General features: G+C 24.2%; 12 protein-coding genes across 12 annotated transcripts; 5 read left to right on the forward strand and 7 right to left on the reverse strand.

Moving 5' to 3' along the window:
• Positions 1 to 953: 953 nt before the first annotated feature.
• Positions 954 to 5,349, forward strand: DICPUDRAFT_98030 (uncharacterized protein; the record flags this gene model as incomplete). Its single annotated transcript, XM_003288398.1, has 3 exons — positions 954 to 1,154; positions 1,282 to 2,308; positions 2,633 to 5,349. 3 exons carry the CDS (start codon positions 954 to 956, stop codon positions 5,062 to 5,064), a joined length of 3,660 nt encoding a protein of 1,219 aa, XP_003288446.1. The 3' UTR covers positions 5,065 to 5,349.
• A 353-nt stretch (positions 5,350 to 5,702) lies between these two features.
• Positions 5,703 to 7,082, forward strand: DICPUDRAFT_79250 (uncharacterized protein; the record flags this gene model as incomplete). The annotated part of the gene is made up of 1 exon (XM_003288399.1): positions 5,703 to 7,082. The coding sequence occupies one exon, from the start codon at positions 5,703 to 5,705 to the stop codon at positions 7,080 to 7,082; it is 1,380 nt and encodes a 459-aa protein (XP_003288447.1).
• A 931-nt stretch (positions 7,083 to 8,013) lies between these two features.
• Positions 8,014 to 10,287, reverse strand: DICPUDRAFT_98031 (uncharacterized protein; the record flags this gene model as incomplete). The annotated part of the gene is made up of 5 exons (XM_003288409.1): positions 8,014 to 8,749; positions 8,823 to 9,192; positions 9,263 to 9,781; positions 9,845 to 9,968; positions 10,160 to 10,287. 5 exons carry the CDS (start codon positions 10,285 to 10,287, stop codon positions 8,064 to 8,066), a joined length of 1,827 nt encoding a protein of 608 aa, XP_003288457.1. The 3' UTR covers positions 8,014 to 8,063.
• Positions 10,288 to 10,949: 662 nt separating this feature from the next.
• On the forward strand, positions 10,950 to 11,510 carry DICPUDRAFT_92102 (uncharacterized protein). The gene has a single exon (XM_003288400.1). The coding sequence runs from the start codon at positions 11,085 to 11,087 to the stop codon at positions 11,481 to 11,483; it is 399 nt and encodes a 132-aa protein (XP_003288448.1). The 5' UTR covers positions 10,950 to 11,084; the 3' UTR covers positions 11,484 to 11,510.
• A 128-nt stretch (positions 11,511 to 11,638) lies between these two features.
• On the reverse strand, positions 11,639 to 12,803 carry DICPUDRAFT_92103 (uncharacterized protein). Its single transcript, XM_003288410.1, has one exon. It carries the CDS (start codon positions 12,685 to 12,687, stop codon positions 11,752 to 11,754), a length of 936 nt encoding a protein of 311 aa, XP_003288458.1. The 5' UTR covers positions 12,688 to 12,803; the 3' UTR covers positions 11,639 to 11,751.
• Positions 12,804 to 13,417: 614 nt separating this feature from the next.
• On the reverse strand, positions 13,418 to 14,410 carry DICPUDRAFT_34073 (uncharacterized protein; the record flags this gene model as incomplete). The annotated part of the gene is made up of 1 exon (XM_003288411.1): positions 13,418 to 14,410. The coding sequence occupies one exon, from the start codon at positions 14,408 to 14,410 to the stop codon at positions 13,418 to 13,420; it is 993 nt and encodes a 330-aa protein (XP_003288459.1).
• Positions 14,411 to 14,773: 363 nt separating this feature from the next.
• DICPUDRAFT_152685 (uncharacterized protein) lies at positions 14,774 to 18,097 on the reverse strand (the record flags this gene model as incomplete). Its single annotated transcript, XM_003288412.1, has 4 exons — positions 14,774 to 17,023; positions 17,300 to 17,413; positions 17,487 to 17,718; positions 17,889 to 18,097. 4 exons carry the CDS (start codon positions 18,095 to 18,097, stop codon positions 14,774 to 14,776), a joined length of 2,805 nt encoding a protein of 934 aa, XP_003288460.1.
• Positions 18,098 to 18,640: 543 nt separating this feature from the next.
• Positions 18,641 to 21,271, reverse strand: DICPUDRAFT_152686 (uncharacterized protein; the record flags this gene model as incomplete). The annotated part of the gene is made up of 2 exons (XM_003288413.1): positions 18,641 to 18,646; positions 19,700 to 21,271. 2 exons carry the CDS (start codon positions 21,269 to 21,271, stop codon positions 18,641 to 18,643), a joined length of 1,578 nt encoding a protein of 525 aa, XP_003288461.1.
• Positions 21,272 to 21,614: 343 nt separating this feature from the next.
• DICPUDRAFT_79257 (uncharacterized protein) lies at positions 21,615 to 22,151 on the forward strand (the record flags this gene model as incomplete). Its single annotated transcript, XM_003288401.1, has 2 exons — positions 21,615 to 21,871; positions 21,959 to 22,151. The coding sequence occupies 2 exons, from the start codon at positions 21,615 to 21,617 to the stop codon at positions 22,149 to 22,151; spliced, it is 450 nt and encodes a 149-aa protein (XP_003288449.1).
• Positions 22,152 to 22,235: 84 nt separating this feature from the next.
• Positions 22,236 to 23,398, reverse strand: DICPUDRAFT_47938 (uncharacterized protein; the record flags this gene model as incomplete). Its single annotated transcript, XM_003288414.1, has 1 exon — positions 22,236 to 23,398. The coding sequence occupies one exon, from the start codon at positions 23,396 to 23,398 to the stop codon at positions 22,499 to 22,501; it is 900 nt and encodes a 299-aa protein (XP_003288462.1). The 3' UTR covers positions 22,236 to 22,498.
• A 539-nt stretch (positions 23,399 to 23,937) lies between these two features.
• Positions 23,938 to 24,862, reverse strand: DICPUDRAFT_98036 (uncharacterized protein; the record flags this gene model as incomplete). The annotated part of the gene is made up of 2 exons (XM_003288415.1): positions 23,938 to 24,662; positions 24,736 to 24,862. The coding sequence occupies 2 exons, from the start codon at positions 24,860 to 24,862 to the stop codon at positions 24,004 to 24,006; spliced, it is 786 nt and encodes a 261-aa protein (XP_003288463.1). The 3' UTR covers positions 23,938 to 24,003.
• A 948-nt stretch (positions 24,863 to 25,810) lies between these two features.
• On the forward strand, positions 25,811 to 27,421 carry DICPUDRAFT_34065 (uncharacterized protein; the record flags this gene model as incomplete). Its single annotated transcript, XM_003288402.1, has 3 exons — positions 25,811 to 26,026; positions 26,162 to 26,729; positions 26,826 to 27,421. 3 exons carry the CDS (start codon positions 25,811 to 25,813, stop codon positions 27,419 to 27,421), a joined length of 1,380 nt encoding a protein of 459 aa, XP_003288450.1.
• Between the last annotated feature and the right edge of the window lie 231 nt (positions 27,422 to 27,652).

The following is a 27,652-nucleotide window of genomic DNA, read 5'->3' on the forward strand; positions in this document are numbered from 1 at the left end:
TCGATTGGTGAGTGGGTATAGTGTGGTCATACACATGCACTATCTCTTTACTCCCCATTCTTGTATTAATTTGAAAATCACACATTGTTATTAATTGTATATCATACCTACTATAACCAATATAAATTGAAATTGTAATGAAAGTTTATTTTTAATTTTTTTTAATTTCTTTTTTTTTAATTTTTTTTTCCGCCATCATTTTTTTTTTTTTTTTTTTTTTTTTTTTTTTTTTTTTTTTTTTTTTCCCCTTTTTGTTTTTAGTATTACTCTTATTTAATTTAATAAATTGTTTAGATAAAATCAATACTTATAATAATATAGTGTGAATTATAGATACTCATATTATATTTAATAAAAAACAAATTTTTCAATACAGCCACCAAAAAAAAACAAAAATAAATTAATTATAATAAAAAAAAAAATAAAGTTACAAATTATTTTTTTTTTTTTTTTAAATTTTTTATTTAAATTTTTTATTTTTTATTTTTTATTATTTTATTCAAATTGGTCAACGGTCAACACACACACTCATACAAGGTGGAGAATTCTATTAGGTGTGTAGCATAAATTTATTAACAAATAAAAATAAATTATTATAAATAACAACAATTATTTGGTGTGTGCATCATTGCATTTTTATACATACAAACTTAACAATTAACATTAAACATTTTTCAGACATACTAAAATAAAGAAGCTCAATTAAAATCAATTTATTTTTTAATTAAAATTAATATTTATATTTATATTTTGGCGGAATAAAAAAAATACAATTTTTTTTTTTATTATCATCATTATTATTATTATTTATTTATTTTATTATTATTTCAATTAATTTTCTAAAAGTTATTATTATTATCATAAAGAAATTAAATATAATATACCCAATTTAAATTATACATCATCAATAACTAGTTTTGTTTATTTAATAAATTATCAAAAAATTTGTAAATATGGACCATAAATACAATAACTATAACAAAAATAAGTACATTAAAAAAGAGAAAAAACCAAATCCACCATCAACCAATCTTTATATCAAGGGTTTTGATTCACATTTTTCTGATGATGAATTTTTAAAATTCTTTTCCCAATTTGGTACAATTAAAAGTCATCAAGTAAATGAAAACCAGAAAGGTCTTTTTGCTTTTTGTGTAAGTTTATTTACTATTTTATTATTATGGTCCTACAAGAAACAAAAATTAATTTTCATTATCATCATAAAAAAAAAAAATAAAAAAAATAAAAAAAAACGTGTTTTCAATTTTCAAATTAATATAGGAATATGCTAACCAAAATCAAGCCGATAATGCTAAGCTCTCACTACAAAAAATTCATTGGAGAACAAAAAAACTCTACTGTGATTATGCATCATCCTATAAAAATCCAAATAAACCATCAAATATATACCCAGAAGAACTTCATGATAATTATGTTGATAATTGCAATATTAACAACAATATTATTAACAATAGTAATAATAACAATAATAATGATATTCCTTTAGATTTATCCTCATCGTCAATATATTTTAATGATTATAATAGTAACAACAATATCAATAATAATTATAATAATAATATTAATAATATTAATAATATTAATAATAATAATAATAATAATAATAATAATAATATTAATATTAATAATAATAATAATATTAATATTAATAATAATAATAATATTAATAATAACAATAATAATAATAATAATAATAATAGTTATAATTATAATAGCCAACAAATCAATGCTTCATCATCTTTCCCAAAATCTAGGCTTTTTGTTGGCGGTTTTGGCGAAAATAATAAAGCAGAAGTTATTAGATTATTTTCAGAAATTGCTCCAATTGTAAAATATCATTTTGATGAGAAAAAAAATTTTGCTTTTGTGGAATATGGTGGCCCAGAGGAGGCTGAAAGAGCTTTGGCAAGATTTAAAGATTATAATATGGGGGAAGGTAGATCTTTAAGATTAAACTATGCTCTACCGCCAGGTCAAAGTAATAATGGTGGTTTAAATACTAGTACAGGTGGTATTTCCACTTTTCCCTTGAACCATAGTAATGGTAATATTGTTACTACCAACAGCAACAGCAACAATAACAATAACCACAACAACAATAGTAATAGCAGCAATAATAATAGCAGCAATAATAATAGCAGCAATAATAATAGCAGCAATAATAATAGCAGCAATAATAATAGCAGCAATAATAATGGCAGCAATAATAATAGCAGCAATAATAATAGCAGCAATAATAATAGCAGCAATAATAATGGCAACAATAATAATAGCAGTAATCGTAGAAGTAAGTACAATTATTATTTTACCACCATCTTTTTTTAATTTTTTTTTTATTTTTATTTTGTAAATTTTTAGTTTTTTTTTTATTAAAAAAACAAAAACATCACAATTTATTTTTATCCTCATATCTATTTAATATTTGTTAAATTGGTGTTAAATCAAAGTTGTGTATTTTTTCCACTTTTTTTTTTTTTTTTACAAATTTTTCAAAAAAAAAACGAATTTTTTTTTTAAAATTTTCCAATTTACTTTTTTTTTTTTCTTTTTTTTTTTTATATTCTCTCTTTATTACTTTTTATATTAATAATGGTTTTTCTAAATAATAAAGGATCAGCTTCACCCAATGGAATATCATTAAAAAGACAAAGGTATGAAAGTGGAAATATAACTGATAGAAGTAGATCAAGAAGCAAATCTCCAATGAAGAAATATAATTATAACAATGGTTATAATAACTATAACAGTGGAAATGGGTTCAACAATAATAGTAATAACAATAATAACAATGGAAATAATGGTTATAATAATAATAATAACAATAATAATAATGGTAACAATTACAATAATTATAATAACAGAAATTATATGAGATCATCAACTGGTGGTAGTGGTTATCAAAGCGATCAAAGTAGAGAAAGAAGTAAGAGTCCTTATCGTAGTAGATCAAGATCTAGAAGTAACTCAAGATCAAATAGTTTTAATAATAACAACAACAACAATAACAACAATAGATTTAATAACCAAAACAACAGTAATTATAGAAGACACAGTTATGGCAACAATAATAACAATAACAACAACAATAGTAATAATAATATTAACAACTATAATAATAGTAATAATAATTATAACAATAAATCATACCATAGTAACAATAAGAGATATAGTTATGGAAATAATAAATATGTCAATAATAACATTCAACAAAGAGGTAGAGAAAGAGATAGATCAAGAAGTAGATCAAGATCAAATTCAAGAAATAGATTTTATCATAAAAATAGAGATCATTTAAATAAATCTGATAGCTACAACGAAAATCATGACTATAAACAAAAGAGATCTTCTGTTGATTCAAATAGTGCCCATAACAACAATAACAACAATAGTAATAATATTAACAATGAAGATATTAACAATTCAATCGAAGATTATGATAACAGTATCAACACAAGTAAAAATGAAGATATCGACAATGAATATAACAACATAAATAATAGTCAAAATGAAGCTATTATTTGTCAATCTAGTGACAATGGTGATAATCTAAAAATATATGATGGATTTGAAGATAAACAAGAGGTATACTACTCAAACAATATTGATGAAGAAGAAATGGATAGCAAGAATAATAGTGACGAAGAAGAGGCTAGCTATGTGTTGGATAAAGATCACCCCAATCACAGTGAAAATGAACATTCTCAAGATGAATTTGGTGAATCTTTAAAGAGAAATGAATCAGATAGCGAAGTCATTAAAAAGAATACTGATGAGCCAGGAAAAGGGGATTATCAAAAGGACGTGGATTTTGAAGACAAAAAAGAAATTGAAAATAACAATAGTGAAAAAGAGTTTAAAAACAGTGAATCTGGTGAAATCTCTATCAAAAAAGAGGAACAAATCAAAAATGAAATTGAATTAAGACCACATGTTAAAGAAGAAAAAGTTAAAGAAGAAAAAGTTAAAGAATCACAAGACCCACATATTGGTAGTAATGAATTTATCGTTTGCAGTTCAAATACAACACCAACCATTACCGAATCTGACCCAATGTTCAATAGTGATTCGTCATCTAATGCAACAAATCCACTCCCATCAAGCCCCTTACCACCATCACCAAAAGCTGCCACTGCTTCATCAAATACAACCACAACCGGCAGTCCAAATATCAAAAGCGATGACATCAATATCAATAACAACCATAATAACAACGATAACAATAATACACAACATTCACCAGAATATTACAAAATTATGGAAGCCCTCAAAAAATTATTTTATACACTTATGGCAGAAATTCAAAAGAAGAATTATTCGCAAAATAAAAATTCAGAAAATGAAAAGAAAGAATTTGATTCATTAAGAGGAGATCTTCATAATTTTAGAAAAGAATCAATTGGTAAACAAGATTATCTTTGGAAGAAGTCTGATGGTGAATCGGAAAGAAGATTCACTGATTTGCACAAAAAACTTAATGAGGATTTCAATAAAAAGATACAATTATTTGAAAAAGTGGTAATGGATGGATTCAACAAAATTATGGATGACACAAGTGTGTTTAAAGGTGAACTTCAAAATTTAAAAACAGAGATAAGGATGATCGATGTTTCAAAACAAGACTTTTTAAATATGGGATACAAAGTTGATCAGTTAACAGGAGAATTAAAAAATTTAAGAAGTACAACTGCTCAAACATCACAATTGTCAAATAACAACCAATCGCAAACTAATGAAAAAATTACAAAAATAGTCGATATAGTTTCAAAATTTGACGAAACATTAAATAGCTTCACCTCTGCTCAACAACAACTAAATGAGGAATTCCAAAACAAACAATTACAACTACAGCAACAAATCAACCAAATTCAACAACAACTACAGCAACAAAGCTCTCAACCATCTTCTCAACAATCCCAAAATGGCCCAGCGTTTGGTTCATTTATGAAAAAACTTTATCCTATTGATGCCTTATCAAATAAAATTTTTAGTGTTGAAACCAAATTGGATGGTTTAGAGTCTTTTATGACTGATTTTAAAAAATGATATAATTAATCAAATTCGAACTGTTATAAATAGTAATACCAATCATAGTAATAACAATAGTACAAATATAAATACAAATTCAAATACAAACAATATTAATAATAGCAGCAATAGTAACAGTAGCATTTTAAGTGATAAAGACAATAGTGACGAAGATGTTCCTCCTCCAATTTATAAACGTCCTGGTAGAACAGCCCGTAAACAAAAAAATAAAGATTAAAAATGGTAGAAAATTTAATATTTCAAGATTAGTAATCTTTAAATTTTAGATTTTTTTTTTTAAACAATTCTTTATTTTATTTATTTTTATTTATTTTTATTTATTTATTTTAATTTATTTCAAAAAAAAAAAAAATTTCTTTTTATGAAATTTCCGAAACATTTTTTTTTTTTCTTTTTTTTTTTTTTCTTTTTTTTTTTCTTTGTTTTTAAAATACTTATTTTTTTATTTCTTTTATTTATAGTTTTTTAGTTATAATTTTTTTTTATTATTTTTTATTATTTTTTTTTATTTTAATTTTTTTTAATTTTTTTTAAATTTTTATTTTTTAATTTTATTTTATTTTTTATATTTTTTATATTTTTAATTAAACATAACTATTTTTATTTGTAAATAATCTATTTAAATTATATGTATAATGTCATCTAGAAATAGTAGAAGTAGAAGTAGAAGCAGGAGCAAAGAAAGAGGTGAAAGACGAAAAGAAAGGGATTATTACAGTAATGATAGAGGAAGAGATAGAGAAAGAGAATCATATAAAGAAAGAGAAAGAGATTCATATAGAGACAGAGAAAGAGAAAGAGATAGAGAACCATATAAAGAAAGAGACCCATATAAAGAACGTGATAGAGAAAGAGAATCATATAGAGATAATAGAGAACCAACCAACAGAGATAGTTACAGAGATAATAAATATAACAAAGAGAAATTAGATGATTCATATAAAAAAGATAGTTATACAAATGATAGAAGAAGCTTTGATGATAATAGAGATAGATCCTATCAAAATAAAGATACCGAATCAAAACAAAATACCACCACCACAACAACAACAACAACAACAACAAATACAAATACAAATTCATATGAAAGAAAAAACTACGAAAGAAATGAAAGAGGTTATGAAAGAAATTATGATAGAAATAATAAGGGTTATGAAAGAAACAATAGTGGTAATAATTATAGTAACAATACTGGCGGCCTCAGTTTTCTTGAATATAGAAAGAAACTAAGAGATGAGGCACAATGTAGCCCTGTTTATGAAAGATCTCCATCACCACCAAGGAGAGAGGAAGATATCGACAAAATAGAAGCAGGTTTTCAAATTACATCAAAAAAAGAAAAAAAATCATCACATAGACGACGTTCACGTAGTGAATCATCAGATTCAGACTCTTCAAGAGATAGATCATCAGATAGAAGAAGGAAGAAAGATAAAAAGAAAGAAGAGAAAAGAAGGAAGAGAAAAGAAAGAAGAAAGAAAAAGAAGAGTAAAAGATCAAGGTATTCAGATTCATCAGATTCATCAGATTCATCATCATCATCAGACTCATCAGATAGTGAGCACGAAAAATCATCCAAAAAACATCGTCATAATCATCTTAACGACTCATCAATGTGGGAAGAAAAAATTGAACAAACCCAACCGTTATCAAACAGAGATATTGGTCCAAGACCTATTGCTGAGGTTCAAGTTGGTAGTTACGGTGGTGCTATGATGCCAGGTGAAGCAGATGCTATGGCTCAATTCGTTAAAGATAATAAACGTATCCCAAGAAGAGGTGAAGTCGGTCTAACTAGTGACCAAATTGAAAATTTCGAAAATATTGGTTATGTTATGAGTGGTTCAAGACATCGTAGAATGAATGCCGTTCGTCTCCGTAAAGAAAGTCAAGTTTATTCAGCAGAGGAACAAAAGGCCCTTGCCATGCTCAATAGAGAAGAAAAAGCTAAACGTGAAAATCGTCTATTGGCTGATTTTAGAGATTTAATTAATTCAAAACTTCAAGCTGATTAAAATAAATAAATAAATAAATACTAATGAATTTTTTTTAAAGTTGTTGATCATTTTTTTTTAATTTTGGGGTGAAGTGGTGGATAATTTTTTTATTAAAAACAATCAGTTTGGGGTGAAAATAAAATAAAAAAAATAAAAAAAAATCTTGTTTGTGAATTTTTATTTGAAACCTTCCATCAAATGTAATTTTAAAATGGTTATAATAATATAAAAAAAAGTGTAAAAATTATTTAAATTTCATTATTTTGATTTTAAATAGATTATGCATTTTTTTTTTTTTTTGTTTTTTTTTATTTTTAAATATTGTGATTTTTAAAAGGTCTTAAAATTAAACACACTATATATTTATCTGTTTACAACATAAAATCAAAATAAATAGATATCTTTTTTTGATTTTATAATTTTAAAAAATAATTTTGTTTTATTATTATTAATATTTTATATTATAATTATTTTTATAAATACAAATCGGTATTATATTTTTTTTTTTTATTTTTTTTAAATATAAAAACAATTAAATAAAGATAATAACAAACAAAAAATGGGCACAGAATTACAAGAAATTAATAATCAAGAGGAATGTAGTATAGATATGGATATGCCTACCCATACTCCCGGAACAAATAGATTCAACCAAATAGATACAAAAAATAAAAATAGATCAGGGGCTGTAGAGTGTCTAAAAAAAAATTGCCTATTATTAACTGCTTGTATAGTTCTCTTTTGCACTGTGTGTGTTATAGTGGTATATTTCGAAACAAAAAGTCCAAATTAAAAAAATAACAAAAAAATCAAATTTTGTAAATTATTGTAAAAAATCTAAAGTCCTGTAAAATTAATCAAAATTTTTTATAACTACCACCTATTATCAGTATTTGAATTTAAATAATCATGTATACTATTTCAACAATAAAAAACCCAAAAGATATTTATTTTATTTATTAAAAAAATTATAGTTTATTTTATTCTTTAATATTACTATTATACAATGTTTTCTAAATTTTTAAATGATTGGATAATGATTGAAATTGCAGCAGCACCTGGGTCCATAACATTAATAGATCTTTCACCCAAATACGAGGATCTACCCTTTTTAGCCATCATTTCTATTGTGCTATTTGCTCCATTGTGGGCAGCATTAGCAGCCAACTTTATAGTATTTTTTAAATTGAAAGAATCTCTGGTTTCTTTAATTGATTTTTGAACAGATTCGACAGCTGGGACTAAAGAGTCAAGCATTGTGCAATCCCCAACCTTTGACTTACCCAATATCCCAATTGCATTGGCAGCTTCGCAAAGTGCTTTGGACCAAGCCTCTAATGAAATTGAATTTTGATCTTTTCGTGATTCTTCATAGAGAACATTTGAGAGTTTTAAAAAGAAGATTGAATAAAAAGGACCTGATGACCCACCTAAAGTATCTTGAAGAACTGTGCTGATCTTTCTGAATGCATAGCATGGTTGGGAAAATGGTATAATTTCAATAAATTGTAAAATATTATTTGCTGCTCTTTCTAAGGTCAAACCAATATCACCATCACCCACACGAGAATCTAAATCTGTTAAAAGATTTGAATTTTCTAATAATGCTTTGCATGAAAACAATACCATATTTTTAATAACTTTGCCGGTTTCATCAGAAACTTTTATTGATCTTAAATTTTCATCTTTGGGGTATTAGAAAGAAAATAATTAGTATTTAAATCAACAACATAGCTAGCTTTAAAGGAAATAACTTACAGTTCATTTGATGTGAGTCTTCTTTTTTATTATATTGTAATGATCTAGATTTGGTTATATTTGGTCTTGAAACACTATTTGTTGGCCATGCTGGAGCAGAAGTTCCAAAGTCTATTAAATCCACTATACCTGATTCTTTATCATCAAATGACAAGAGTGTTATACTTATACCAGCCATCTCTAATGAGGTCATTAATGTGCCTTGAATTAATCTTTCAATAATAAAACCTTTTTCGGTTAAATAGTTTAAAACATCTCCTGCTATAACTGCCAATTCCATATTTGTAGTACTACCGAGATTATTAATTAAAACAATCAATTGTTTATAATCATTTGGTAGAATTTTTAAAATATTATCTATTAATGATTTCTTTGAAAATAATAATGTTAGATACTAATGTTTTATTAAAATGAATAATTAGACATTGTAATATGCTTACAGAAATATTTTTTGAAGTATCCATTTTGGTTTTTAAAATACCAGGCTCACCATGAATACCTAAACCCAATTCCATTTCATCGTCATCAAGAGAAAATGATGGCTTTCCGATTGCAGGGATTGTGCATGATGAAAGACCAACACCCATTGTATTTAATCTTAGTGATGAAGATGGTGAAATAAATTTATTATAAAATTCGATAATTTCATCAATTGATTTACCTTGTTGGGATAGTGCACCCAAAATTTTATGAACCAATACAGTACCTGCAATACCTCTTCTATTTTGAATTGATTTAAATGTTACTGATAAATCTCCACCTTTTTCAACCAAATGATCATAGTTTTGAAGAATTGAAGATACATCGTCGTCCACAATTATCATTTCCACTCTTAAACCATATTCTGTTTGTGCCATCATTTGAGCAATACCAAAATTTAATCTATCACCTGTATAGTTTTTAACAATTAAAATACATCCTTTTGTTCCACAAACTGCTTTAATTGCTTCTAAAACTTGCTTTAAAAAAAAATTAGTCATATTACAATATATATTAAAATAACCTAGTAATAAAATAAATACCTTTGGATTTGGTGATGCAAAAACTTCGCCACAAACACCAGCTGATAAAAGACCGATAAAACCACAGTGACTTGGTTCATGTCCTGAGCCACCCCCAGAAATTAAAGAAACATATTTATCTTTTCTGCATAAATAAAAAATAATGTTTATAAAAATATTTTTTTATAAAAAATAACAAGTTAAAAAAAAAAAAAAAAAAGCTAAAAAAAAACAGTGATACACGCGCGCACACACACACAAAATAAATTGGGTTGAAGTGAAAAAAATAACTATATTACAATAATAACAACAAATGTGGTTGGGATCTATATTTACCTCTCTTGACAATCTGATCTAACTACAACATTTAAACCGTCAAGTTTTAACATGTGTTCATTAGATAATGTCCAACCTTCAATCATATCTTGAACAACATTATTGTTTTGATTCAATATTTTTTTCATTTTTACAAAATATTAACATTAAAAATATTAATATAAATATAAATATAAATATAAATATAAATATAAATATAATAATGATAAAAATAAAAATAAAAATTAAAAAAATTAAAAAAAAAAAATTAAAAAATTAAAAAATTAATTAATGAGGTTTTTTTTTTTCCCATTTTTCCAACAATATGTAAAACCCAACGACAATCTCTTTAAAAAGAAACCCTATTATGTGTATTTATTTATATATAGATTAAAAACAATTAAATATAAAAATATTAAAAAATTAACCAAGTTTTTTTTTTAAAAAAATAAGAAATTTAAACATTTATTTTTATTAAAATTAAATTTTTTTTTATTATTTTTTTAGCATTTTCCAAAATGCATAAATAATTAAAAAAAAATTCAGAAATTTTTTTTTAATTTTATATACATATAATAAGCTAATCATAATAATTTTATTTATTTATTTATTTAATTGTTTCTAAATTTTTTAATATAAATATTTGTTTTATATATAAAAAAAAAAAAAAAAAGAAAAAAAAAAAAAGCTAAAACTTTAATAATACAGTACCATTCAATGAATCATCCCCCTATACACCAGTCGCAAAGTAATAATTATAGTATAAATTATTCCTTCAATAACATTCAATCTATTACTATTATCTCATCTTCATTTTCATTTGGTTAACATTATAAAATAAAAGTATAAGAAGATAATAATAATAATAATAATAAAATAATAAAATATTAATAATAAAATAGAAAAGAAAAAAAAAAAAAAATAATTAAAAGAACAATTTTTAAACATGTCATCACCAAAATCACATTATAACAGATCACATCGTCATTCTGGTGGTGTTTCATCATCTGTATCTACCCCATCATCATCACCACGTTCACATTCATCAAAAAGAAAAAGCGAAACCCTATGCACTATTTGTTTAAAAGAAACCATTCCAATTCTATCAAGAGAAAAGTTATTTACCATTCAACATTTTTGCTCCATGGGATGCTATTCAAAACAATTACTTTTAGAATCATCCATCTTTGAAGCCACAATTTCCAATGAGGCAAATTCTTTGTCATCATCATCACCATCATCAACATCTATAAACCCAAATTTATCAACTAATGTTTCTTCAGAGTCTTCTTTTCGGAAGTTTGGCTTTAAATCAAATGATATCAACAACATTATCCAAGTTTAAAATTATAAACAACAAAAACAAAAAATGAAAAAAAAAAAAAAAAAAAGTAAATAAAATTTACTATATATCCAATGTATTCTAGTTTTTTTTTTTAAATAAAGTTTTTTAAAAGTTTAAAATAGTTTTTTAGTTTTTTTTTTTTTTTTTTTTTTTTTATCTCTAAAGATATTTATTTGTAATGATAAATTTTTAGTGTTAATATGATTTTGATAATAAAATAACAACGAGTTTCTTTTTGTAAAAAATTTGTATTAATGGAATAGACTTTTTAAACTCTAATACCAGATGATGTTGGGATTTCATGAGATTGTAATGGAACAACGTGTGGCTTAGTGTCAATGGTAGAATAGTCTTCATCGTCAGATGCCTCATTATTATTTGAATTTTCTTGATCTTTATCTTTGTTTATAACATCAGTGGATGAGGAACGACCTAAAAGATTAGAAAAGAAAGCACTTGGTGATTGCCAAAATGAAGTGGATCTATTTAATGGTTGTGAGGTTTGAGGAGTTGATACAGAGACAGTAGATTCTTTATTTTGGTGGTCAAACATTTGAGTGGCCTCTCTTGGTAATGGATACTTTTCAATTGGTGTAAAGGTATTTGGAGCTTCCATATTACTGCTTTGTACACCTGTAGATTGTGATAATTTGTTGAAAATGCTTGGATTGGCAGGGGTATTAAATGATGAATTTGGCTCGCTGGCTGATTGTCTAATAGTATTGAATTGTGGATAGATTATTTGGGTTGGTTGTACACCATTATTAATTTGTTGGAGGGTAAATGTTTCGATAACCTTTTCCATTTGTTTTATTTTTTCATCTCTTTCAAAGATACCACGCTCCATTACTCTCATTTGATCCATCATAGCCTTCATTTTTTGTTCATTTGCTTGATTTGTGTCAGATGCACCCATTTGCATTAAATAGCTGTTATCTTGATTTGGGTCCCATTGTAATTGTAAAAGTAAATCTTCTCTTTCAGTTAATAGTTTTCTATTAAACTCTATTTCTTTAATTTTATCTTTATATCTTTCTTCCAACTTATTATGATCTTCTTGTAATTCAAAATATTCTTCTCTAATTTCTCTAATTGTATCAATTAATTGTTCTTTATTTAAATGAAGAATACCTAAATATTCATCATCTTCGTTTATAACAATTTCTTCTTCGTTATTATTGTTATTTTTATCTTCTAATGTCATTTTTTTATAGTTTTTTATATTATTTTTTTTTTATTTTATTTTATTATTATTAAATATTGATATATAAAAATGTTTTTATTATTTATAAGTGTAAATATAGTATTATATTTTAAAACAACAAGTAAAAAAAAAAAACAAAAGGGAAAATATTTATAAATAAAAAATTAATTGGATAAAAAAAAATATTAATAATTAAATAATATATATTATATATTTATTAAAAAAAAAAAATTATTAATAAAAATATAATTTGTGGGCATTAATATGTGGGGGTAAATGAAAGGTATTTAATTTTTATATATAAATAAAGTGTGTTTGTTAAATAAAAAAGAAAATTTTTATTATTTTATTTGTGTGGGTGTGTGGTAGTGTGGTAAATGTATACACAGTCAAATCGATATGATATAAATTTTTTTTATTTTTAAACTATTTTCCTTTTTAAACAATAGCTATATTAAACAATTGTACACCCCTTAAAAAAAAAATTATTAAACTTAAATAAACACATATAAAGTACTTTAAACAAAACCCAAAATATAACACAAAACACACATACTTTTTTAACGAATAAAACCACACACACATATAAACACACACATTTTTAAACTTATTTTAAAACAAATAAAAATAGAAATAATTATAAAAATAATAAAAATCATTAATTTTTGATATATCTTGTTTATATACTATAAAAATTTACTATTTAGTTTATATAATTATTATTTTATATTTATTTGTCATTATTACTATCTTGATTATTATTGTCATTTGTTATATTTCCTAAATCACTATTGGTACCAATATTTATATTATTACTATTACTATTATCATTATCTAATGGGATTGCACCGGTGGATAAAGTAGTTGAAACTATTGAATCTGTTATATTTGAGTTTGTATTTACAGTGTTGGTATTTGATGGGGATGAGGATGAGGATGATGGAGATGGAGATGGTGGAAATGGTGAAGATAAATCATTCTTATTATTATTTTCATTTGAGTCGCTTGTTAAAACTTCCATTACAAAATTATGATTGGTATAAATACAAATATCAGCTGCAATCTTCATTGATCTTTTAGCAATTTCTTCTGGATCTATATCTGGGACAGTTAAAAGGGCACGAGCAGCAGAAAGTGCAAAATCACCACCACTACCAATAGCAAGAATACCGTCATTTGGTTCCAAAACATCACCATTACCATCAAGAGTTAAAGTGATATCCTTGTCGGCAACAATAATACTTGCCTCTAATCTTCTATAATATTTATCGGTTCTCCATTGTTGAGCCAATTCTACACAACTCTTTAATAAAAGACCACGATGTTCAGCGAGTTTCTTTTCTAACAATTCAAATAATGTGAATGCATCACCAACTGAACCTGCAAAACCAGCAATAATTTTTCCATCAGCTAATTTTCTAATCTTTTTGGCATTTGGTTTTACAATTGAATGACCCAAAGTGCATTGACCATCACCAATAATTACGACCTTACCATTTCTTCTAACTGATAAAATTGTGGTAGATTTCATTCTATATGGATCTGAGTGCATAGCTGCTGGATTACCTCCCATACCCCAATATGGTACTGGTGGATAATTATAATTGCCACCTGTATAATAATTTTGTTGTTGTTGTACTGTTAAATTTGGAGATGATATTAAAACATTATTTTTTAATGATGGAATTAATAATTTATTTGTTGAGTTAATAAATCTGTTCATTTTTGTAGAAATATATATATAAAAAAAATAATAAAAAAATGAAAATGGTGAAATGAAAAAAATTTTAAAAAATAATAATAATAAATGAAAAAAAAAAAATAATAAATGAAAAAAAAAAAAAAAAATTAAAAAAAAAAAAAAAAAAATAAAAAAAGGTGATTTCGTAAAAATTAATTGTATAACTTCAATAATACTTATTATATTATTTTTTTTGTTTATTTTTAATTATATTATTTAAATAATTATATATTTTATTTTATTTTATTTTATCTATTTTGTTTATATTTTTTTTTTGTTTTTTTTTTCTTATTTTTTAAACATATTATTATTGATATTAATAATTTGTTAATTAAAAATTATTCATTAAAAAGTTGGTGGTTCGCATTTTAATGAATAATTTTTAATTAATTCATTATCAAATAATTCACCAGGTGGTTTTGAAAGTGCTTTTTGAATTGATGGTAATGATCTGAAAATGTGTTTTTGAAGTTGTTGGGATTGTAAAATTTTTCTTGATATTTGACGGTAATGGAAAAAGTTGACGATTCCACCTGGTAATAAACGTGGTGAACTAGTTTCGATAAAAGATAATTCATCCAAGAGTAATTGAATATTTGGAATACTAGGTGGTTTGGTATCGAGTAAAGCTTCTCTATATTTTTTATGGTCATTTTCTTTTGAACAAAGTGATTTTAATTGTTCAAAGAGGGATAAGATTTTTGGTGAAACATTCTTCCAAGTTTCAGAAAGACGTTCGATGGAGCTGTCGCAAAGGGGTTCAATGATACTAAATACACCAGCATAGTCATAATGAGACAATAGCTTATCGGCAGTTTCGATGAAACGTTCAATGGTTGCAACTCTTTTTTGTAATTGAGTGTTCTTGAGTACCTCGGTTGAAACATATCTTGAAAGATCGTTACATTTCTTTACAAAGGAATGAATGTTTTCAGCTGGTATAATATCGACAAATGAAGAACCAACATAAGGTGATTGTTCATCTCTACATTTTTCCCAAATATATTCTAAAAACTCTCTACCTTTTATACGATTGAAATGAATAGAGTTGATAATTGTAATTTGACGAGCTAGTTCTAATGGGTGTATATCAGTTACTTCTAAATATTCACTAATTGTTGGTGGTGGTATTATACTAACTGGATATTGATAATTACAGTTATTACCATTTTGTTCATCGCTATTGTTATTACTATTATTATTATTATTTATTGAATTGCCAGATAAATTTAATTTTATTTTACTACCTTGAATTGTATTTAAGATATTTTCAGTATTTATGCTATAGGCGCCATCTGAACTATTATTTAATGATTCATGAAGTTCTGTTCGTTTCTTTTGTAATTCGGTAATTAATTTTGGATCTTGTAATGATTCGTTGGTTGAAATGGTATTGTTCATTAAAAGAGCGGTACTGGCATTTTGTTGAGCAGAGATTTTGTCAAATTCAGATAAATTCTCTTCCATATTTTCCTCGAGGAAATCTTGTGGGTAATAGTCGATCCAACGTTTAAAGAAAATAATTACACGGAGTTGGATTACTCTTTGGACTTTCTTCCAATTGTTAAGGTCTGAAGAAAAATTATCTGGAGAGTTTGCAATATAACGAGTTAAGAGCAATTCGAAAACTTGTTGTGGCTGAACAAAGCAACGATAGGTTAAAAGGAAATCTTGAATGTAGGAGGTGTCATAATAGTAATCTGATGTTGCTCTTTCTATCATCTTGGCAATGTGATCCAACAAAACAGTTTGCTTATCGGTATTGTATTGTTTTCTCTTTAATGTTTGATAACCCATATTCTTTGGTTTTGCTGCAATTTTCCAAATTGAATCACTTGGTTTAGTGGTGGTAGTATTATTTTTATTTCCTGATACTCTAATACTATCTTTGGATGGATTATAAGTACCGTTAGCACCTGCTGCTGCGGAACCACCATCTGAGCTTGAAAGTGATGGTGGTTGTTGAAATTCTGTTGATTTTCTGTGGAGTGACATTGTATTTCTTCTTGAATGAGCCAATGCTACATGTTGTGGTGGTGGTGATGATGGAGTTGCAATATTGTTATTTGGTTGTTGTTGGTTAGTTGTGGTGGTGGTTGTTGTTACAGGAGTTGCTACATTTTGAGCAGCATTATTATTATTATTTGAAGTTGTTAATACATTTGTTGAAGAATTTAAATTAATTTGTTGAATACTGGTGGTAATATCTGGTGAAATTGCTGCTGGTGAAATAATTGGTGTCATTGAAGAAATTGGTGTTTGAATGAATGGGGATGATTGTAATGAGGCAGCAGATGCAGTGTTTGCTGCCTTAACTTGAGCTTGAACTACTTTTAATTGGTTAACAACCTCTTCAAATTTTGGTCTGGTTAATGGTTCATAAAGACAACATTCAATACAAATTGAAATTAATTCTTGTGGACAACCTGCAATTGCTTTTGTTTTTAATTCTTCTGGGTTAATATCAAAACATGTTTCTGGTGATCTTACCCATAAATCTACACCTGGTTTTCTTCCTGTAATTAATTCTGCCAATACTACACCATAAGAAAATACATCACAAGATGTATCATAACTCATACCCAATAAAATTTCCTAAACATTTTTAAATAAAGAAATTAATTAATTAATAATTTATAATTATAAAAAAATTATTTTGGGTGAGATTTTTTTTATTTTTTAAAAAAAATTTTTTTTTAAAAATAATAAATAAAAATTTTTTTTTTAAAAAAAGTTTAAAATCCGATCTGTGATAGATATTTATGCATAAAAAAAAGCGTGCAATTATTTTTGTTATTGGTTGCATTTTTTAAAAAGACAAAAAAATGTATGATAAAAATAAATAAAAAAAACTGTAAAAAGTATACTTACAGGAGCTACCCAACCTTCAGTCCCACACATAGTCATATGTCTTGATTTTTTAGTTTGTTCACTCATTCTTGCGAAACCAAAATCACATAAACGAATTCTTTGGAATTCATCAAGCTTTAAAAAAAAAAAAAAAAAAAAAAAAAGAATTAGAGGTTGTTGAATAATTTTTCAATAAAAAAATAATTACCAAAATATTTTTTGATTTTAAATCTCTGTGAATAATTTTCTTTGCATGTAAAAATACCATTGCTTTTGCCAAGTCAACAGCAATTGAAACTCTTTTTTCCCAACCAATTGGTGGGGTTTGTTTAAGTAATTGTCTTACGTCACCACCTGATACAAATTCTGTTACTATATACAACCCAGTTGAGTGAACACAAATACCTGAAAAATTTACAATAAATGGATGTCTAAGTGATCTATAATTTTTAAATTAAAAAAAATAATTAATATATATTAATTATTTTGTTATAGTAGTAGTAGTTGTTGTTGGTTTCGAATGGTTGGTTGTTTTCATTGTTAAGTTGTTGTGTTGCTTTTGAAGTTGATATTATTATTATTAATAATATTAGTTTTTATTTGTACATACTGTAGCATTGAAACCTCTCTGTCAATATATTTAAGATATTCTGGATCATCTGCTTTTTCAATTTTTTTAATTGCTACATCTAAACCTAAATAACTTCCTTTAAATACAGAACCAAAACTTCCCTTACCAATACGTTCATGAAATTCTAAATTTTCAAAGGGAATATCCCAAATTGCCTGTGTTGGTAAACCTGGATCTGCTTCTGTCATTTTATATATTTATTTATTTCTATAAAATCTATGATTTCTTTTTTAATTTTTTTTTTTTTGATTTAATATACTATTATACAATTACTATTATTATTATTATTATTATTTATAAAATTCAGAAATAAAATAATTTTTAATATTTTAAAAAAAAATATATATTTATATAATGAAATAAAAAAAATATTGTGTAGGTGTGTGGTGTGAGTGTTGGAGAGGGTGATAAGTTTTTTTTTAAAATAAAAACAAAATAACAATAATTTAATTTTTTATCTAATTATATGATTTTATATATTACAACAGTTTATTAATTTAATTTTAAAAAAAAAACAAAAAAACAAAACAATAATTTAATTACAGTGAAGGAGCTGATAAGGGTGAAATAATAATATTGTTGTTTTATTATTTTTATTATTATTATTGTTGTTTTTGTTGTTGGTTGTTGTTTTTTTTTTTTTGAAACAAATCCTATCGTACACTAAAAAAAAATATAAATAAGTTTAAATAAAAAATAAAAAAAAATAAAAAAAAATAAATAAAATAAATTTATGCCTTTATAAAAAAAAATAAATAAAAATTTTTTTTAAAAAAAAATTTTAAAAAAAAAAAAAATTAAAATAATAAAATTTTAAAAAAAAAAAAAAAAACTGATTTTTTTAATGGATAATAGGTGTTTATTATTATTGATTTTTTTTTGAATGTTTTTGTTGTTGAAAAACCAATAAGGATCGAGATCTTTTTCTTACTGAGATAATTTTTGTTATATATGGAAAATTAAATGTTTGTGATTATAAAAATAAATCAAAAAAAAAAAAAAAAAAGAAAAATTTAATAACACCCCCGCTACCCCCAACGTGGGTGATTAAAAGAAGATCAATTTTTTTTTTATCTTTATTTACCTTGGTGAAATTTTAATATTTATTGAATAGCCATTCTGGACAATATTTATTTATTACACAATTGATTTGAATATAATAATTTGATTTAAATATTTGAATTGATTTGATTGATTTAATTTTTGTAAATTAAGTTTTTGAGTTTATTTATTAATGACTATAAGGCTTTGAATTCTGTAGCACAAACATTTTACATTTAATATAAGGATGGTTGATTTAAATTAAAAATATAGAATTAAATTTTTTTATAATTTTAGATAAGGATTAACTAATTTTTTTCCCTCTTCATAACAACATACATAATGTGTGTTTAAGAAATAAAAATCCATTCTTCAAATTAAAAGAAGGTTTCAAGAATATAAAATTTTTGAAACTGCCCCAGAAATATCAAATGTTTTAAATCTAATATATAATAAAAAATCGGTTATAAATATATTAACATAATTTAAAAATAAATAGAATTTTCTCATATACCATATTCCCTAAATTTAATCATTCAAGAAGATCTTTCATATTAAGATTTGGAAGCACAAAATAAATTTAAAACAAAGATATGAAAAAAAAAAAAAGAATAAAGTTTTATGAAGCAATGGATATTGGTTTCTAATTAGTTTATTAGCTTTTTATTTAATTTTTTAAATAAATTTTTTTTCTTTTGGTTGTATATCTTTAACTTTGAAAAGAAATTTTTATCTATATAATCGATTACATGAGTTGTACCTTCTGCAATAAATATAGTTTCTACATTTGTCGGTATAATTTCTTCAGTTAACTTGATAAAGGGAATAATTAAAATTTTAACGCTGGTGGGTAATTGCTGAATTAAATCTATATTGGTGTTTAAATTTCCTAAAAATTCAAATATTAAAAGCTGGTTTGGGAGATTCTCTAAAGCTTTGGTATAGTAGTAGCCTAATGAGAGGGACTGTAGGGATGGTGGAAGTGTGCCTTGGAGAAATGGCTCGTCGTAGTACCAGTTTAACTTTAAAGATTTTAAATTTGGTGGAAGAGTGTTTGGAGGTATTGGGGTATTAATCGAATAAGAAAAGTCCAGGCGGGTTATTGATTTTGAAGATGATATTATTTGTAAAGGCAATATAGAGTTAATTGGGACTTTAAACATATCTCGATACGAGTCCAAGACTATATTTGATTTTTTTTGAATAAATAAACTCTTAAAAACTAAATTATTTCTTGATACACATTTAATTGATTTAATGTGATCAGGTAAAACTGATAGATTTGGTCGCTCGGTTTCTTCAAAGAAAAAACGTTCAAACTGGTAATCGAATTTGTATTGTGTTACACTTTGAGGGAAAAGGTCAATAAGTTCATGGTTACACTGAATAGTAGTTATATTTGGTGGTAATGAGTCAAATCTATAACCAGAGCCAAGTTTGAGTACTTTTAAACCAATAGGAAGTGCTTCACATTGGATAAAACTATATTTTGGTGATTCATTTTTTAAAACTAATTTCTTTAATGTTTCGGGTAAAACGCCAACAGGAATACTCTGATCGAATGAGGGATCTAACTCTAATTTTAATAGGGTCTGGGGAAGGAATTGTAGTGGCCTATTAAACATTCCATCATATAAATAAAGTACCTCTGTATTTTGCGGAAATCTCATATCATGATACAACTTTGAGATTGATCGGTTGTAAACCTTTAGCTTCTTTAAAGTTTGTGGTAATGTACAGAAGAAATTTAAACTGCAATTAACAAGCTTTAAACTTTTTAAATTCTGTGGTAATTCAGTCGCCTGACTATTTCTATAATCGGATATGGTATAGATTAGTTTTTTTAATTTTGATGGGAAGTTCCATGATTGTTTGTTGATATCATTGATCTCCAACACCTCTAAATCGCCAGGTAGTAAAGTTGAATCATTTTCGCTATCATTTAATACATCTGATAATACTAAATGTTTGATATGCTTGGGTATATACATTGAATAAATATTTGAACAAAATAAAGGTACCCCACCAATTTTGACATATTCTATATTTTTTGGTATTAATTCTAAAAGCCTATAAAGATGTTCATCCTCGTCTTCTATATACACTGATTTGAAATATTCCAAATATTTTAATCTTTCTTTTGTTTGGTAAGACCCTCTGAAGAATATATTAAATTTAAAGATATTATATAAATGAAGAAAATGAAATATCTTCTCTCTTAAATAAATATTTCTAAACACTCGAAAAAAAAGTATATTATTTTTATTATCTATATCGTTATTATTATTATTATTATTTATAATAACCGTGTTGTTATTCATTTTATTGTTTTTACAACTACTATTATTACTTGTGCTATTATTGTTATTGTGGTTTATTTGTCTATTATTTATTATTACTTTTGTATTTCTTTTTTTTTAATTTTTAATATTTTGATGAAATTAAAGAATAAAAATAAAAATTAAAATATTAATTGCAATTTAAAAAAAATATATATATTTTAAAAAATAAAAAAATAAAAAAAAAGTTTTTTAAACAATTTTTTTTAATTTTTTTTTTATTTTTTATTATTTTTATTTTTTTTATTTTTTTAAAAATATATTTATTTATTTATTTATTTTCAAATTCATTTTATTATAATTATAAATAAATATTTACCAAAAAATGGATATTTTTATATTATATTGGATTTTTATATTGGTAATTACAGCTGGATTAGTTTCAGCATCGGTATTTTGTATAGTAGCACTTCAAGATTTAGAAGCAGATTTAGTCAATCCAATTGATCTTTCAAGAAGATTGAATCCATTATTTAAAAGTGAAATTACTTTCCACATTGCATTATGTTTACTATTTTTCGTAAATTTTGAATTTATTTTATTATTAGTAAATTCAGTACTTTTAGGTTTTAATATTTATTGGTATTGTATACAATTATATTTATAATATCAGAAATAATAATAATAATAATAATATATTTACTAATAATTTTGTTTTACTTTATATAGGATGCTCTCTGGACAAAATAAGATATTTGCTGCAGATATTTTCAAATTATTACCAGTTTATAAGAAGCGTTATACAATTAAAGTAATTTTCTATATTGTCACCTTCTTTTTATATTTATATTGGTTTATCTCCTATTTGGTCCATGCATATGCCGGTCCTTCATTAAAAAGTATGAAGATCCCAACAATTTAAAAAAATAAGAAATAAAATAAAACTGTATAAAATATTTAAAATAACACACAAGTATTTGATTTCTTTTTTTTTTTTTTTTTTTTTAATTTTTTTTAAAAAATTTTATTTATTTATTTAAAAGTTAATATAAATATATATATGGGTGGAATTATTTATAATATGAAAAAATTGATTACAAATATAAAAATAAGTGGGAGATAAAATAATGAAAATCACAATTACGTATTATGTAGTTGTTGTTATTATTATTATTTGCAGTTGGTTATTATTGGTTTTTTTTTTTTTTTTTTTTTTACAAGGATTTTTTTTTTTTTTTTTTTTTTGTTATAAAACTAAAAAAAAACTATTTAACCAAATAAAGCTTTTGAAAATGAATTCCAGCCCCAAGCATTATTATCTTTTGTTTGTTTTTGTTCTTGACCAAATGAGATAATGGAGCCCCAACCCCATCTTTTTTGTTGATTATTGCCGAAATTTTGTGGTTCTGGTAAGTAATCTGGAGTGGTATCTTGTTCTTCTTGGCCATCGACAATTAATGAGGATGAAAGACCAACATGGTTACGAATTACCATTTTAATTTCATCAGAAGAGAGGGCGGTACGGACAGTAGCATGACAGGTATTTAAATCGATCATGAATGAGATGACACCTTTAGTTCTTAAGAAACATTCTTCTAATTGCTTTTTAGTGCTTTCGTTATTCATACCCTTGACATGAAGTAAAACAGTTTTAATTAATGATGGATCAATAGCTGGAGTATTGTTGTTATTATTAGTGGATGATGGCTTCATTGGGGTGTTACCAATATCCTTAATTGGTAATTTTTCACCAAGTAACATTGAAAAAGTAGTTGATTTTTTAACATTATTATTATTAATATTTTCAGAGTTTACTGTATTGTTTTCGTCATTGATTCTTGTGGTTTCATTGATTGATTTTTGTTGTTGGCTATTGTCTATAGTTGATAAAATTTTATTTATAATTGATTGATGTTGTTCTTTCTCTTGGAATTTTTTTAATGTTGATACTAAACCTGGCTCTTTAAGCATTGGTTGTTTGTTATTTTCGTTTTGTGATAATAATTCTAATGTCTTTAAACATAATGTAACCATTTCGTCTTCACTTTCATTGCTGCCCAATAACATTACAAGTACTGCTAAACATCCTTGATCTTTAACGATATGTTCCCTATGATCTGGGTCTTTTGATAAATCATATAATTGTTGTACAATTGTAATTGCACTCATTCTATAACTTTATAATATTTATTAAATAAATAATAATAATAATAAAAATAAACAAAAAGATGTAGTTTGTGTATATATATAGGTTGTGTGTAATATATTATTATATATTATTTTTTTTTTATTGGGTTTATTTAATATTTAAAAAAATTATGATTATTTATTTTTTTAAAAAAATATATTAAAAATGATTATATTTTAATATATATACAATTTACAAATACGATATATAGTTTTATTGAAAAAAAAATAAAATTATTGATATGAAAAAAAAAAAAATTTTAAAAAAAAATAAAAAAAATAAAAATTTGAAAAAAAAATAATTTTTTTTTTTAAAATACAAAAGTTGCTTCCAGTTGAGCGCCAAATTTTTTATTTAAATATTAATATGGATACAAAATTAATATAGTAATTTGAGTGGATTTATTGTGTTTATCTGTGTGAACGTGGGTGTGAGTGTGAGTATAAAAGCTTTTTTAAATATATGGAAATTATTTTATCACATAATTTTTTATTTTTTTAAAATTTTTTTTTTTTTTTTTATTTATATATACATTTTTGGAAGTACTATTTTTATTTTATTTTTATTTTTATTTTTATTTTTATTTTTATGGTAATACATGAATTGACGAATTATTATTATTATTATTATTGTTGTTACTACTATTATTATTGGCGGATATGGTAGTTGTGCTTGAGCTTGAGCTATTATTTATTTCATTTAAATCATTATTGTATTGTCTAAACTTTGGAATAAAATCTTTGTTGATATAAATTGAAATTCCAGCAGCTGCAAATAAAAAACAAGTTCCAATCAAACTTGTAATCCATCCTACGCCAGGTCCCCAAGATTCCCCACTGTTGTTACTTCCTTTAAAGTTGCCCTTGAATATTGCTGTAAAACAGGTTGATGATTTGTCGCAATCTTTTTCGTAGGCTTTATTAAAGCCCAATGCAATTAGAATCGAGAGGAGGGCAAATAAAAATGCTATTAATGGTAAAAATCTCATTGCGACGATCAACCATTTACCATAAATATATCTTTGTAGTATTTGAAATAGGAAACCAATCAACACTAAATTTACAATAATAAATGATAGAATTGTAAATGCTATACATGCTCTAAATAATGATGATTCATTACTGCCATACTTTGTGTATTTTGCTTTATAGTTTTCTTTATTTGTAGTATTTTCGATTTTGACCTCTGTAAAACGCCATTGTACTGTTGTATTTGTATTTGAATTTTCATATTTATACCAATAAGCTAAATAAAAAAAATAAAAAATTAATATCTTTTTAATCTTTTCGATTTCACCTTATATACAATTTATACATACTGGTTCCTGAAAATGTAACTATTAATAAAATCCATGATAAAACCAACAATGAAAAAAATATAATATGTGGAATTTTATATAAATTTATATATTTATATTCATCTTCGGAAATTTCTTTTTCTTTCATTTTTTTTTTATAACATATATATTTTGATTAATAAATAAATAAATTTTGATTATAAAATTATAAACAAATGGTGAAGAAGTTTTTTTTTTTTTTTTTTTTTTTAAAAAACAATTACTATAATTTATTATAACTGAAATTAAATTATTTGTACACAACAACTATTTTTTTTTTGATAAAAAAAAAAAAAAACCAATAAAGGTTTGAAAACATTTTTGTGTGTTTTTTGTAAAATTAAAAAAAAAAAAGAAAAAAAAAAAAAAAAAAGAAAAATTTAGATGTGGGGGTATGTGTGTGTGATAAAATAATGTTCGAACAAGAAAAAAAAATAATTTTGTAAATTTTAAAATTTTAAAAAAAAAAATTTTTAATTTAAAAAAAATAAAAAACAAAATATTAAAATAATTTTAAAAAAAAATATATATATAAAAAATAATAATATAATGGTAATTAGTTTATATCTATTTTCATAATAAAAGATCATATAAAATATTCCATATATATAATTAATATATATCAATATTTTATTTTCATAGAAAATATTTCAATTATTAATTTTTTTTTTTTTCATTTAATTTTTTTCAATCCAATTTCATATTTTTTTAAAAATTACCATTATAAAATAAAATAAAATAAAATAATACAATAAAATAGATAAATAACCAAACAGGAACAAATGAGGATGAAGAATATGATAGGAATTTAGGAGATGAATGTTTTGATAGTTATATGGTGGATGAAGATGAAGAAAATGAAGATGAAGAAAATGAAGAAAATGAAGAAAATGAAGATGAAGAAAATGAAGAAAATGAAGAAAATGAAGATGATGAAAATGAAGAAAATGAAGATGATGAAAATGAAGAAGTTGATATAATGGAGGATGATGATGATGAATACCTTCAGGAACATGAAATTTTAGATTTTGTATCAAATCATTCAAACAACTTATCAATGCCCAGCGATGAAATTCATAAGATGGAACAACAAATACCAAATCTAATTAAAGATATTCATTCAGATAACCCTGATGACATTTTACATGCATCCACAGAAATTAGAAAACTATTACAGATTGACAATTCTCCTTTTTTATCAAAAATAATTAATAGTGGGGGTTTACCTACATTTATAAAGTTGTTATCATGGGATGACCATCCACAAATCCAGGTAAGTATTATTATAATCCAATTATTTTTATTTATTACTAATTTATAAATTTAAACAATAATAATATAATAATATAATATAATAATATAATAAAATAAAATAAATAAATAAATTAAATATTTATTAAAACTATAGTTTGAATGTTGTTGGATTCTTACAAATTTAGCGGCATCAACAAGTGATCATACAAAACTATTAATTGATGAAGGTGCAATTAAACCATTGGTTAAGCTTTTAAAATCAGATGATGAATCCATTAGACAACAAGCATGCTGGACTTTAGGAAATATAACATGTGACTCTGATGAAAATAGAGATTTAATACTTCACACTAATGCATTTCCATTAATATTGGATATAGTTAAAAATTTAGATGACCTCAAACTTGAAACCGTCCAAACCGTATCATGGACAATCTCAAATATTCTCAGATCAATAAGAGAAGCACCCCGTATAGAATACTTTAAGCAAGCCATCCCATTCCTATCAAAACTATTAGATTATCGAGATGAAGAGGTTTTAAAGGATACCTGTTGGTCATTGGTTTATGGTATTTCTCAAGAAAATATTGCTATAACTTCAAGAATACAATTTGTAATCGACATAGATCCATTATTATGTTCAAAAGTAATTAAATTATTATACTACAAGAATATTGATTTGCAAACTCCCTCAATTCGTTTCATTAGTTTTATATCATCAGGTACTATTGATCAAGTTAAACATTTATTAAAAACAAAAATAATAATTAATAATTATAATAGCTATAATAACAATGATAATAATAATAACAATATAGATATTATAAATAGTAAAGATAATATTTATAGTAAAACATTAATATCATCATTTTATAATTTACTTCAAATACCCAGAATATCACATATGAATGACACAATATGGAGTCTATCACAAATCATTACAGCAGATGAAGAGCAAATTAAAGAATTAATTGACGGTGGGCTAGTACCAATTTTAGTAAATCTTTTAAACAATGCAGATTCACCAGTCCAAATCGATATATTTTTAATTCTTTCAAACTCAATTGTAAATACTACATCACCTAAACAACTATTGTATTTATTAAGTCAAAGTTGTCTAAAATCAATATTAAATTTTTATTTATATGGTTCAGCTTCAACTGACCCAACTTTGCCAAATGAAAAATTAATTAGAATTTTATTAATATGCATCGAAAATATTTTAAATATTTTTCTATTTGATAATAATAACAAACAAAATAATCAATACTATCAACAATGTTTAAAAAATCTTCAAGATTCAAATGGACTTTTATTTTTAAAAAAATTACAAAACCATTCAAATAAATATATCAAAGATAAAACAAATACTATTTTAAAAAAAATATCAAATAATAATAATAATAATAAATAGCAACCATAATAGAAACTTTAAAAAAAAAAAAAAAAAATGGAAAAAGTAAAATGGGTATAAAAAAAAAAATAAATAAAATAAATTCTTTATGCTATTAATTGTTGATTAAAAATAAATTTTATTACAACAAGATTTATTTATTTATTTTATTTTATTTTATTTTAATTTTATTTCATTAAATTGATCCCAACCAAGACGTTAATTTTATAAGTAAAAAGAAAAAAAAAAAAA

The sequence above is a fragment of the Dictyostelium purpureum genome, assembly GCF_000190715.1.
Source record: "Dictyostelium purpureum unplaced genomic scaffold DICPUscaffold_134, whole genome shotgun sequence".
NCBI classification, from domain to species: Eukaryota; Evosea; class Eumycetozoa; order Dictyosteliales; family Dictyosteliaceae; genus Dictyostelium; species Dictyostelium purpureum.